The sequence below is a fragment of the Ochotona princeps genome, chromosome 6 (assembly GCF_030435755.1).
Source record: "Ochotona princeps isolate mOchPri1 chromosome 6, mOchPri1.hap1, whole genome shotgun sequence".
Taxonomy (NCBI): Eukaryota; Metazoa; Chordata; class Mammalia; order Lagomorpha; family Ochotonidae; genus Ochotona; species Ochotona princeps.
The window spans coordinates 8,741,917-8,754,038 of record NC_080837.1 but is presented as its reverse complement, the minus strand read 5'-3'; the positions used below and the strand labels follow the sequence as shown (position 1 = coordinate 8,754,038).

Sequence of the window (12,122 nt, the reverse complement as noted above, 5' to 3'; positions counted from 1 at the left end):
TTTCTCCGTATTTGCTTTTAAGACCATTTCAATCATTCTGCTGTCCAGTCATTCTTTGCTTTCTTTGCAGCATATCCTAACTCATCTGTCCTAACTATTTCGGTTATAAGGACACCCAGCCTCAAAGAGAGGGTAAACATGAATCATACACTCAGGGCTGATCAGTGAAGTTGCCTCGGTCACATCCTCCATGTCGACTGAGTGTAGCTGAGTGGGAGGAAGAGGAGAGTCACAAACAAACTTGGGTTCCCTTAACCAATCGTAGGTCTGATATACCTGCCACTTTGTGGTTAAGCAGTGGGTGATGCCCTCCTTTGGTCCTCCCTGTTCAGGAAGACAAGGAACTCCCCTTGCTGCTGGAGTGGCCCCGAGATCCTCTGTGGGAATGCACTCTCTAACAGCTTCCTATTGGTACCTGGCAGGTGTGGCGATGAGATTGTGGAGGTCAACGAGTCCCCCGTGCACTGCATGACACTCAATGAAGTCTATGCCATCCTGAGCCACTGTGATCCCGGGCCGGTCCCCATCATTGTCAGCCGGCATCCAGACCCACAGGTGACACCTGCTGGCTTCTCTTCTTTCAGGATCACCTTACCAGTGCCAAAATCAGAACCAGAAATGGATGAAAGCAGGGGCATTCCTGGGTTGGGGCCTGAAGCCCCAAGAACTTGTTCCAAGTTCTTATGGCAATCAGTGTCTGCAGCAGGAATCTATAACGTCATAGGCAGCTGGCACTGGCTTAAGGGAACTCTTGCAGCCCGATGCTGAGACCAGAGTAGTAAAGTAGCAATGCAGGGTTCTGGCTGGTAGTAGCAGTTTGTAGATACGTGAGAATCCAGAGACTGGCAAATTCATGGTACCCAGGAACTTTAGTCATACCTTCCACATGCTTTTCATTTCCATAGAGTCTGGCATAGAAGTGAATTGCAATGCAGAGAGGTGGGTATGAAGGTTCCCAGGTGGATGCAGGCAGGGACTTGTCATGCAAGGAGTATAGTAGGTTGTATTTGGTTCGGTGTTGGATCCTGAATTAGGATGAACAGGAGAGGCTGACGAGAAAGCAAGGGAGTCCCAGAGGCTCAGATGGGGGAGTCAGGCCTGACAACACAAGTAGGGTCTGGGGCAGCAGGAAGGCAACAGCACTGTAAATGTGGGAGACTCCTGTGGGCAGAGAGAGGAGAGTCCCAGACTTACCATCAGAAAGACCAGCCCCTTCTTGTCTGGTCTGTTGCTTGTTTTTGATCCCACTGAGCAATTTGTGTAACCTCACAGACCCTCTGATTCCTCAACTCTGAAATGGGGGTGTATTCTTCCCCTTACAGCACTGCTGCTGACGGTGCCTATGATGTCATCAAGTTCATGCATGGAGTGGCATGTTGCAGCCTTCCCATTCAAGGCTAACATGCCATTGAAGACAAACACCACATTGGGTTTATCCTTGATTTCTCAGAGTTGCTTCTGACTTTGGGATGTTGTTGTGATAATGTTGCAATGAACATGAATGCAAATGCCTCTTTGAGATATTGATCATAATTCTTTTGGGTTTAAACCCAGACATGGGCAATATGGTAATTCTACTTTTAGTATTTTTGGGGACTCCCATGCTGGTTTCCAAGAGAGTTGCACCATTTCCTATTCCCATCAGCAGTGCACAAGAGTTCCAAGTTTTCCGTAATTGTCCATAATTTTTTCTGTTTTATTTTACACACTATAGTAACCATCCTAGTAGGAATGAAGTAATGTCTCATTGTCTCATGGTTCCTGTGATTTGCCTTTCCTTAATGAATAACAGTATTATGTTTATTTTTCATGAGTGTAGCTTCTTGAGGAAAACATCTGTTGAAGTCAATTGCCCGTTTTTTTTTTTAAAGCTAGGAGCCAGGAGTTTTTTCTGGACCTCTGATGTGAGTGCAGGGACCCAAATTGTTGGGACAGCCTTTGTGACTTTCTCAGGCCATCAGCAGGGAGCTGGAACAGAAGTGCATCAGTGAGGACTTGAAATGGTGCCCATATGAGGTACTGATACCACAGGCAGAAGATTGGCATGTTATACCATTAGGCCATCTTGTTGTTTGCCCATTTTAAAATGGAGTTGTTTATTTTTGGTTGTTAAATTGTAGTTCCTTACATACTAGGAATTTGAGCCATTTACCTTATTGCAAGTATTTTCTCCCTCTCCTTGAGTAGCATGTATACTTTGTTGATTAGGCAGTAAGATGTAGTTTTTAATTTTGATATAGACCAATTTCTTCATTCTGTTATCAAACAGTTTATTTTCAAAAATATCATTTCTTATGCAAAGAAATGGGTTCTGCCATTGCCATGATTTCACAGAGCAAGACATTTAGGTTTAGAAAGTTACATAGCTTGTCTGTAGATATCCAAGTTGAAAGTGGAGGAATGGGGACTTGAACATCAGTTGGACTCTACAACTCGTAGCATTAACAAGTGCTCAAACCAGATACTGACCTGTCAGGCACAACCCAGAAGGTGTAATGATATAGACTGTTGTGATATGGTTGATGCTTTGTCAGAGATGATGGTCATGGCTATGACAGCCTTGCCAAGCATGGAGTGGTTCAGAGAGGTGAGCCAGGAAGTGCCAACGTTGCTTTGAGTTTTTACAATAAGTTGGGAGAGTTGGGAACCTACTTACCGACTGACTATGAACTTGGTCTAGAAGACACTTGGAACTCTTGATGCCAGGCTGTTTCTAGAAGTGGAAAAGAAGCTGGAATCCAGGAGTACAGCTGGCTGCAAAGGACTGGGGCAGGGCATGGGAGTTTCCACCCTTTGTTTGAGGTGGGGATTGATGTCTTCCAGGTTTCTGAGCAACAACTCAAGGAAGCTGTGGCACAGGCTGCGGAGAACATCAAGTTTGGAAAGGAGAGGCATCAATGGAGTCTGGAAGGTAAGGGGAACAGCGGGTATTGTCTTGAGGGACCTCAGCCCTCTAGAAAGCTCAGAGACTGCCAGTGAAATCACAAACAGTGAGAACAGCCATCATGGCCAAGCCTGGTGCATGGCCAAGGGTCTAGAGTTAACAGCAGTCCACTCACCAAACTTGGCTCACATCTTTGCTTGGTTGGGAAGGCACAAGATTATAACAGTACCTCAGTGTGACTTATTTTAACTGTCATAGGCACTCTGACTCCCTAGATTCCATTATTTCCCCTTACGTTAGCACAGGTGGCCAAACTATCATTCCAGTGTACAGTGGAATTTATAACCCCTGTCTACAGTGTTAGAATCCTGAGAACTATCAACATTCATTCATGCATCCTTTGACTCATCACATCTAATATTTAGGCACATGATATGAGAAAAATGCTCCATAAGGCTCCTTTATCCAAAGCCACAGCCCCACTAGAGAGAGGATCTGAGAGGCAGACCCTGCTGGAGTTGGCCAAGTCATCACAGGACATACACATGATGGAACAACACTAGGCCATTAGCCCTGACATTAACAAGGAGGTCAGATGGCCTGGGAAAGCATTCAGTGCAATGGACAAACCACGTAATTATATCTCAATTGTGTTTTTACTATGTCCACTTTCCACACATGTAGATACACTCAGGCAAAGTTGCAGAGAAACCCATCAAAGGTTGCTGGTAGTTACCTCTGGCTCATAGAACCACAGATGAATTTTCACTTTCATTTCCCTTCCGTGTGTGTGTGTGTGTCTGAGTTTTCTCTAAGGAGGATACATTTATTCTATGAGCAAAACCGAACAACCAAAGGAACAGTGTTTTTCTTTAAAGAGGATTTGGGTTATGAAGTTAGCTAGCCTTGAGTGTCTCCTGTAGCCTGCAGTGTTCTTACATGAGGTTCTCCTGGTTCTCCAAGTCCTGCAGAATGAGCTGGAATTTGAGTAGCAGACCAGGCCTGAACTATTGACCTGTAATTATAGAAGAGGTGCACTATGATGGTTTACCACTACAAAGAGGGGTCTCACAAGGACGGCCCTAAAGCAGGAAACTGCAGGAGTAGGAGCTTGGCTAGGATGCGGAGGGGAGAAGTCATGTTCCTGGGCTGGCTTGGTTATCAGCTGGAAAGAAAACCTAAACTACTAGGGATGAGCCTCAACGTGCCTGCCCTGTTGCTCTCACTCCTCACCGTTAACCCTCAAGCCTGCTGGAGCTTGTAGCTTCATTTTATGGCCATGGAAATGGAGTGTGGAGGATTGGGTTTTCCAGGCACAGTTCACTGACATGGGGCTTCTCAGGAGGGATGTTTTCACCTGTGGCATGGCTGGGCTGAGGGAGGAGTGGGAGCTGAGATGGTCAAGAGGCCACTTCGGCCAGATGCTGAGGGGTTGCATGTAGCAGGCACCTTCAGAGCTGATCCCTGTTGGCACAGCTGACTGAGGCTTTGGGGCACTCCAGTAATCTATGGGCACATGAAATTTAAACATAAGTTTATATGGGTGCATTTTAAAAAATCCATGCCTAGGTATTTTCACAATATACATTTTTTGGTGAACTTTCTAAAGCAATCCAATTTCAAAATTTTTGCACCAGGATAATTTATCTCTTAATTCCAATTTCTGTGAACTGTTTGATTTCCCCTGTAGCCCCTCTCCCTTACTCACTGGATGACGTGGCTCTCTGTAGCTGAGGATGCCCCTGAAGGAGCTGATGGCGGAGGACATCTGCCAGCTGTCTCCCCCTCGCTGAAACCTGGCCCTGCCCTGATGGCTGCCATCTCCTCGTGCACCACCCACAGCTCAGAAAGGCTGGGTGTGTTCAGTTGTGGTGCAGGGGGTTGCATCATCATTTGGAATACCATCACGCCATAGCAGAGTGCTGGTTCAGGTCCCAGCTCCCTGCTAATGTATTTAGGAGAGCAATAGATGATTGTGGCCCAAGTGCTTGGGTCCCTGTGGAAGATTTCTTTCACTCTCTGGGCTGTACCTTTTAGCTAAATAAACAAGCAATGAAAAGTTGCACAATTTTCCTGTCCAAAGTTGTCCAGCTCCTCAGGGTTCAAACCCGAGTCTGTTGACCTCCAAACTTCAAGAGGTCTCTGATAGTGGGGTGCAGTGTGGGGACCTACAGCTGCCCTGAGGAAAGTCAGGATGGTGGCGGGGTGGAGGAGGGAAGGGAGCTCCCACCGCCTCCCAGGGCTCAGCTGTGCATATCTCTGCGCTCCCGTGCAGGTGTGAAGAGGCTGGAGAGCAGCTGGCACGGGCGGCCCACCCTGGAGAAGGAGCGAGAGAAGAACTCAGCACCCCCACATCGCAGGGCCCAGAAGGTCATGATCCGCTCCAGCAGCGACAGCAGCTACATGTCCGGGTCCCCAGGAGGCAGCCCCAGCAGTGCTGATGGAGGTGGAGGCACAGAGAATCAACCCTCTAATCGGAAAGCCAGCAGGCACAGCCCCAGCCTGCGCCTGGGCCAGGAGCCCGAGGTGCCTCCCTCAACTCCCTCATCCAGACCACCCCAGGACAGACCACCCCAGCAGCCGGAGATCCCAGATACCCACCCACCAGTGCGGCTGAAGAAATCCTTTGAGATTTTTGTGAGAAAGCCCACATCCTGCAAGCCCAAACCCCCACCCAGAAAATACTTCAAAAGTGATAGTGACCCCCAGAAGGGTCTAGGAGAGATGGAGAATTCTTCAAGCCCTTCTGGGCACACCTTGTCCACCTGCTGCCAGGTAAGATGATGTGTCTGCGTCACACATGGTCACGGCTGCTTAGCATAGAAGTTGCATCTCAGGGAAGCAGAGCCTGGGTCCCTGCTGCTGCAGCTGAAAGCAACTAAAACTTAGGACTCAGGGTAAGCCTGGTGGTGGTAAGACAGGGCTGAAGCATGGCAGATCCTAGACTGGACTTCCATGCCCCTCGCTGGTTTCTGGGTTCCCCATAACACCTGGGGGCACACAGTTCTTCATGAGGCTCCTTTGCGTACTTTACACCTTGGGGAAGCGACTACATACCTGGAAACCTACTCCATGGTAAAGGGAGAGCCCGATGTCTCTGCCCAGGGATCATTTGGGGCCAGCTAGAGTGGGGGGACATTTGTTACCCGAGGGTAATCACGCTTGTCACCCTCTGCTGGATGTGACTGGGTGAAGCCGGCTGGTGTTTCTTCCCAGCCCCTTTGGGGAAGTCCGAAGCCTCCACGTTGGGGTTTTCCAAGCTGGGGATTGAGGTTCTGTCTGGCGATCCCCACAAAGGGCTGGTGATGGCTCAGGCGCGGTTGTGTTCACCCTAGTGACATCTGCACCTGCTGCTTTTCAGCAGGTGGCTCTGTCTTGATCCATTTCTCTCTGCGTATTGAAATCTTCTTGGTCCTAACAGAAGGTGTGTGGGCTGGGCCCGAGGTAGGCAAAGCAGGAAGCTTGCTCAAGGTCACAGGGCTTGCCAAGGCTGCCTGTGAGCCCCCATGCTCATTGCCTCTCCCATCCTTCCGGGCGACTGCCGAGGCTAGCCGTGTAGGATGGGCTCTGCAAGTGTCTTGAACCCTTTGCTTAGGAGGGCTGACATCATTCAGGAGGCTAAGTAACTGAGCCCTGAGGAGGAGGTGAAGGGGCAGGAAGGGAGGCAGGAAGCCAGTTCATAAGAGGAAGTGGAGAGCTGAGAAAGTGGCTGTCTAGCGGCAGCACGCAGGCTTGCTCAGTGGGGTCTGCGCCCCCACCTCCTCCTGGAAGCAGATGTTGGATTTTCCTCTGGACTCCACCTCTTAAGTGGAGAGGACAGACCTACAGCAGGCATGTCTGCTGTCTTCTTTGGAGAAGGAAGCATGCAGAGCAGGTGCACTCTGGAAATGCCCTTGTGCCCCCTGCCCGTGCAGGACCATATAAGGGCAAGCAGATTCTGCGAGCAAGGCCAAGGCAGGCAGCTGCCTGAGCAGGAGGAGGCGGGGCTTGGGCATGGATGGCTGGGTCAGGAGCTTCCACAGAGCAGCTTCTCTTGTCATTGGCTCCCTGTCCTGCCCATCAGAATCTACCACTCCTCTTCCCACCAGCAGCGCTGTCCTACCCACGTGGCAGCAGGCACTCATCCTATTACCCTTGCCCCACAAAACACAATGTACAGAGGCTAGTGTCACAGCAAAGGAATCGCAGCACGACAGAGGACAGGAAGCAGTTGTGACCGGTGCTGGGGGTGTGTGTTCCTCCATGAGCCCTGAGGAACAAGCTCTCTCCCACCCTGCTCTCTGCCTGCAGTCTTCTTTCTCCAGGGTTCTTAGGCCAACAACTGGCCGCAGATCTTCCCTACCTCCTGTAACTCATCGGCTTAGGCCTCCACATTTAAGATGACCTCAGTTCTCTTCTTTTGACTTTGCTGGCTCACTATAACCCTGTGAGTGCAGCTTGGTGGGTTCCAATGTGTTGTTTCTATCTGTGGGTACATTGTGTGAGATTCACATAGACTCATGGTGCCATGATCAAGTGGGAGGAGCTAGGAGAGCCAGCACCTCAGACTTCCATCCTTGCTGTGTTCCGAGAACCTTGGAAGTCCTCTCTTCTTGCTGCTCGTGTTGCACGAGGAATGGCTGTTAGCTGCAGAAAGTCTACCGGGCACCAGAACACCACGACTTTCTCCTCTTGCTAAACTGCAATGTACACCCTCTGACAGAGCTCTCCTTCACTTCTTCCTACCCCTTCCTGGCCTCTGACCATCACTGTTCTAATTGCAACATTGGCAAGATCTTTCCTTCCTTCTTTCCTTCCTTAATTGCTTCCTTTCTTCCTTTCCCATTCTTCTTCTTTTTATTCCACATGTAATGAGATGATTCAGTATTTGCCTTTCTGTGCTCAGTCATTCTCCCTCAATGTAACACCTTTCAGGTCCATTCTTGTCGCAAAACACAGGATCGTATCCTTTTCTTGCATTCTTAAACAAAACTCACTACTTTATCCCCTCCCTTCTAAGTCCACTTCTCAGTTTCCCCTTCCCCTCTCTCTTCACCTTTTTGGCTTATCCACCAAGTTGCCAGGCAAGAATCATGATTCAGGGACATTTGTGCAAAACCAAATTTATTTCCAGGGCTAATTGAAAAAGCCTCCCATGGAAAGGATGCAATATCAGATGTGCAGAGGAAAGTGTGTGTGTGTGTGTGTGTGTGTTTCGAGATGCATGGCTACTTAAACAGCTGCCTTAAACAGTCAGAGCTCTCTCAGCCGGGGAGATCTAACCCCAGCCACCTGTCGTTTTCCTTGTGCCGTGACCGTCCTGAAGCGTCAGATGCATCATCGGGTGGTGCCTTCTTGAAGGATGCATGCAAGGAGCCCAGTGATTCCTCTGTTCTTATCTTTCTACATTACTCCAACACCCCTTCCACCTCAGCTTTGCAGTGGGGAACCTGGCCAGAGGCCATGCCGTGTGAACACACTTCTATCCCCTCTAGAACTTTCCTTCACAGAGAATGTGCATCCCCATTGTAGATCTTAGGCATTTGGATCTTTTTATAGATCCAAATGATGCATTTTCCTCCCATCTTTCCTTCCTCCCTGGAGGGTAGCCTATAGCTTTGTACCTTAGTCCATTGCTGCTTGACTCTGGGAGGAGCAGCATGTGGATGGAGACCATTGCAGCACAGCCAAACATTTCCCTTGCAGAAGAACAAACCCGGGAGGCATCATGGGGCTGAATGCTTGCCATTTTGCTGGGTGTGTGTCACCCATGATGAGTCCTTCTCTCTCTCTCTCTTTTTTTAAAGATTTATTCATTTTTATTGGAAAGCTGGATATACAGAGAGGAGGAGAGACAGAGAGGAAGCTCTTCCATCCGATGATTCACTCCAAAAGTGAGCTGCAACGGGCTGGTGTGCGATCCGAAGCCGGGAACCTGGAACCTCTTCCGGGTCTCCCACACGGGTGCAGTGTCCCAAAGTTTTGGGCCGTCCTCGACTGCTTTTCCAGGCCACAAGCAGGGAGCTGGATGGGAAGTGGAGCTGCCGGGATTAGAACCGGCGCCCATATGGGATCCCGGCACGTTCAAGGCAAGGACTTTAGCCACTAGGCCACACCACTGGGCCCAAGTCCTTCTCTCTTGGAACAAGCCTTCTATTGCCTCCCTGTCTTAAACATTCTTACTCTGTCATCAAGGTCCAATCCTGTTGACAAACAGCATCTCATTAATTCAGCCTTCTCCACCTGCAGGGTGGGACTGGGGTTCTATGCCTCCTCTGGGCCTGGAGAGCATCTTTCTCATATTTAGGGGATAATTCTAACTCTGTTTAGGCCTCAGTGGGGCAGGCCTTATGGCACAGCTGGCTAAGTATTGCCTGTGATGTCAGTCACTCCCACTGGAGTGCTGCTTCAAGTCCTGCTTGCTCTGCTCCCACTCTAGCTCCCTGCTAATACACCTGAGAAGGCAGGAGAAGATGGCACGAGTGCTTGGGTCCTGTCCTGCCTGGACGGAGCTCCTGATTCTTGGATTTGGTCTGATGCAGCCTCAGCCACCATAGTCACGTGGGCAGTGAAGCAGCAGATGGGAAGATCTCTTTTTCTCTCGCTATTTCCTTCTCTATGACTCTGTCTTTCCAATAAGTAAAGTAAATCTTTAAAAAAGAAATGTGTAGCAGGTGGCTTTGGGGTGGACTCTGAGACTGCAGCCAGGCTCATGGGACGAAGGGAACAGCTCCATGGTAGACCAATGATCAGTAGACCGATGATGTCACCCTGGGTGCTGAGGAGGTGGGGGGCACTGGCACAGGTCACCCTGGGTGCTGAGAAGCTTTTGAATCTGTGCCATCCTTTGTGGCATATTCATTAAATCTGTGATGATGGAGTAACAATGAAATATGGGATGGACAAGCGTTTTCCCAAGTGTGTTGTAACCTTGACTTAGGGGTTACCAGATGGCTGTGTCTCTGCCCCATTTATCTGTACACCGTGGAGCATCCTGATGCTGAGATCATGGCAGGATGCAGTTGTAAATGAAGCAGAAGCCTCCAGATCCACATCCCAGGTCTCCTGTCCCTTGTCCCAGGGAGCCAGGGTCTCCCCATGTGTGCAGGGCATGTGCTCATGGTCTGGACTACACTGCACACTCTGGGGTTGCAGGAGGCGCTGACTCTGCCCTGGGTCAGCCAATGGAGGACAGATCCCCTTATCCAAGGCAATAGATTATCTCTCTCCTAGCAGGCAGCTCTGTGTGGGCTCTCTGGTACCCAAGGGCGCCGTTCTTCTCACGGCTGGAGGCTACCGTTTTGACATGCTCTTGCTTCCTGTTTACACCACAGGAAGCCAGAGAGTTGCTGCCGCTACTGTCGCCTCCGCTGTCTACAACACAGGCAGACACAGCAGGGAGAACACTCCACGCGGTGGCTGTTGGCTGCCCAGGACCCGGAGCTGAAAATCAGGCTCCGTCTTCTGCAGAAGCTGAGCCAGGGAGGAGGAGAGGAGCCAGTCCAGGTGAGCTTTGCATGGAGATCTTGCAGGAAGAAGAGCCTCCTGGAGACAGATTGGGGGTGGGGGGTGGGGAGGTACCTGAGTTTGGCCTGAGAGTCAGAGGGTTACACATTGACTTGGTGGCTGGACAGAGGCTAAGGGGCAGAATGCAAGCCAGGGAGCTGGTGTGGTTGGGCAGGAGAGGGGCCTGTCCAGGGTGGATAGGCTGCTGGTTGGCCACGGGATGGAGTGGGGAACGTAGACAGTCAGTGGGAGAAGGTAGCTCTCGGGAAGCCATCCCAAGACACACCCAGCGGGCCCTCCTGGGTGGCTGGCTCTAGGGTACCAATATGTCAGCCTTCAGTTCTCCTGGGTGTGAGAACACAGCTTCCCAGAGCCATCTGTGTCTCCCTGGGGGTGAGGACCATCTCCCTGGGGTGGACAGCAGGGCTGATGTCCCAGTGGAACCCCTGGCCATGCCAAAAGGTGATTTGCATATTGAATGGTTTTGTAGAATGTGTGTAAGATTCAGATAAGGAATCCTGGACAAGCCCTACATGGATCGGGCTTCTGGGCAGCTTGCTCTGTCTTCCTGAGCAACAACATGTGCAAACCGGTATCTTACTCCAACATCCAGCCCTAGCAGCAGGTGCGCTTTGAGTGCTGGCTCTGAGAGGACTTGTGGACAGAAAGGCAGAGAGGGGTCAAGCAAACAAGCCCTTGCTACTCTCAGGAGCTCACAACTGTGGTTATACACACACACACACACACACACACAGTTGATGAATCATACCAAGACACTGAAAAGAGCTGGAGGAAAATTAAATCAAATGCTAGGTACCTTTTGGCACACAATCTTTTTTGAAATTTGCACATATGAGGGGGTCTTCATGGAAATGCATATTGTACAAAAATCAAACATGAATTTCATTTTTTTAAACACCAAAAGGATGTTAGGCTTTAACTTTTTTGTCCACAAAATTGCTTAAGTACGCTCATGTACTTATCTGAGAAGTGCTGCAGGAGAGAGTGTGAAAAGTTCCTGGAGCTGTAAGGGATGCCAGGAGTAGAAAGTTCTGGTGCTCTGCACTTGCTCTGCAAATGGAGGCTAACCCACCACTGCCACGCCTGTCCCTCAGTCATCCTAATTGAGGAACTGGCCTGGGGAAGGCCTTGCTGCTCCGTTTGTAATCGCTCCCAGGCTCAGCGTGCAGGGTTTTGCTGTAGAGGTGCTGCCTCTCTGATTCCCACCACCATAGCTCCTGGCAGCCAAGGGCTTCATGAATATTAAACCAGCTGAGAGGGGCGGGACTCATGCGTCATAGCCTCTGTGTCAGTGCAGTGGTGCCCACCCATGCCCCTGGATGGGTCAGAGGTTCTCTCTCTCTCTGTTCTCTTTTTATTTACTTACATTGAAATGGAGAAAGAGATCTTCCATCCCCTGGTTTACTTCCGAGGTGATCTCACATTTCAGCAACTGGGGCTGGGCCAGGCTGAAGTCAGGAGCCTGGAACTCCACCCAGGACTGCTTTGTGGGTGGCAGTGGCCCAAGCACCTGGGGCATCTTTTCTCACCTTCTTAGGTGCATTAGCAGGAAGCTGGGTCAGAAGCAGAGCAACTGAGACTTCGTTTGGTGCTCTGATGTGAAATGCAGTGTTGCAGATAGTAGCTGAACAACACTTTGACTTCAAGGTTTGATGCTGTGTCCAGATGGGATCCCTTAGAGGCTGCGGTCGAGATGGGGTCCAGAGGGCTGCATTCTCCCCAGGTATCAAGC

General features: G+C 50.1%; 1 protein-coding gene across 3 annotated transcripts in view; it reads left to right on the top strand.

Moving 5' to 3' along the window:
- Positions 1–12,122, top strand: part of IL16 (interleukin 16) — an 81,021-nt gene that overhangs the window by 58,069 nt on the left and 10,830 nt on the right. For all 3 annotated transcript variants that reach the window (XM_004594666.3, XM_058665544.1, XM_058665545.1), the window contains 4 exons: positions 423–555; positions 2,824–2,911; positions 5,160–5,659; positions 10,198–10,369. In XM_004594666.3, coding sequence (XP_004594723.2) covers positions 423–555; positions 2,824–2,911; positions 5,160–5,659; positions 10,198–10,369 — 893 coding nt within the window. The remainder of the gene's footprint in view (positions 1–422; positions 556–2,823; positions 2,912–5,159; positions 5,660–10,197; positions 10,370–12,122) is intronic.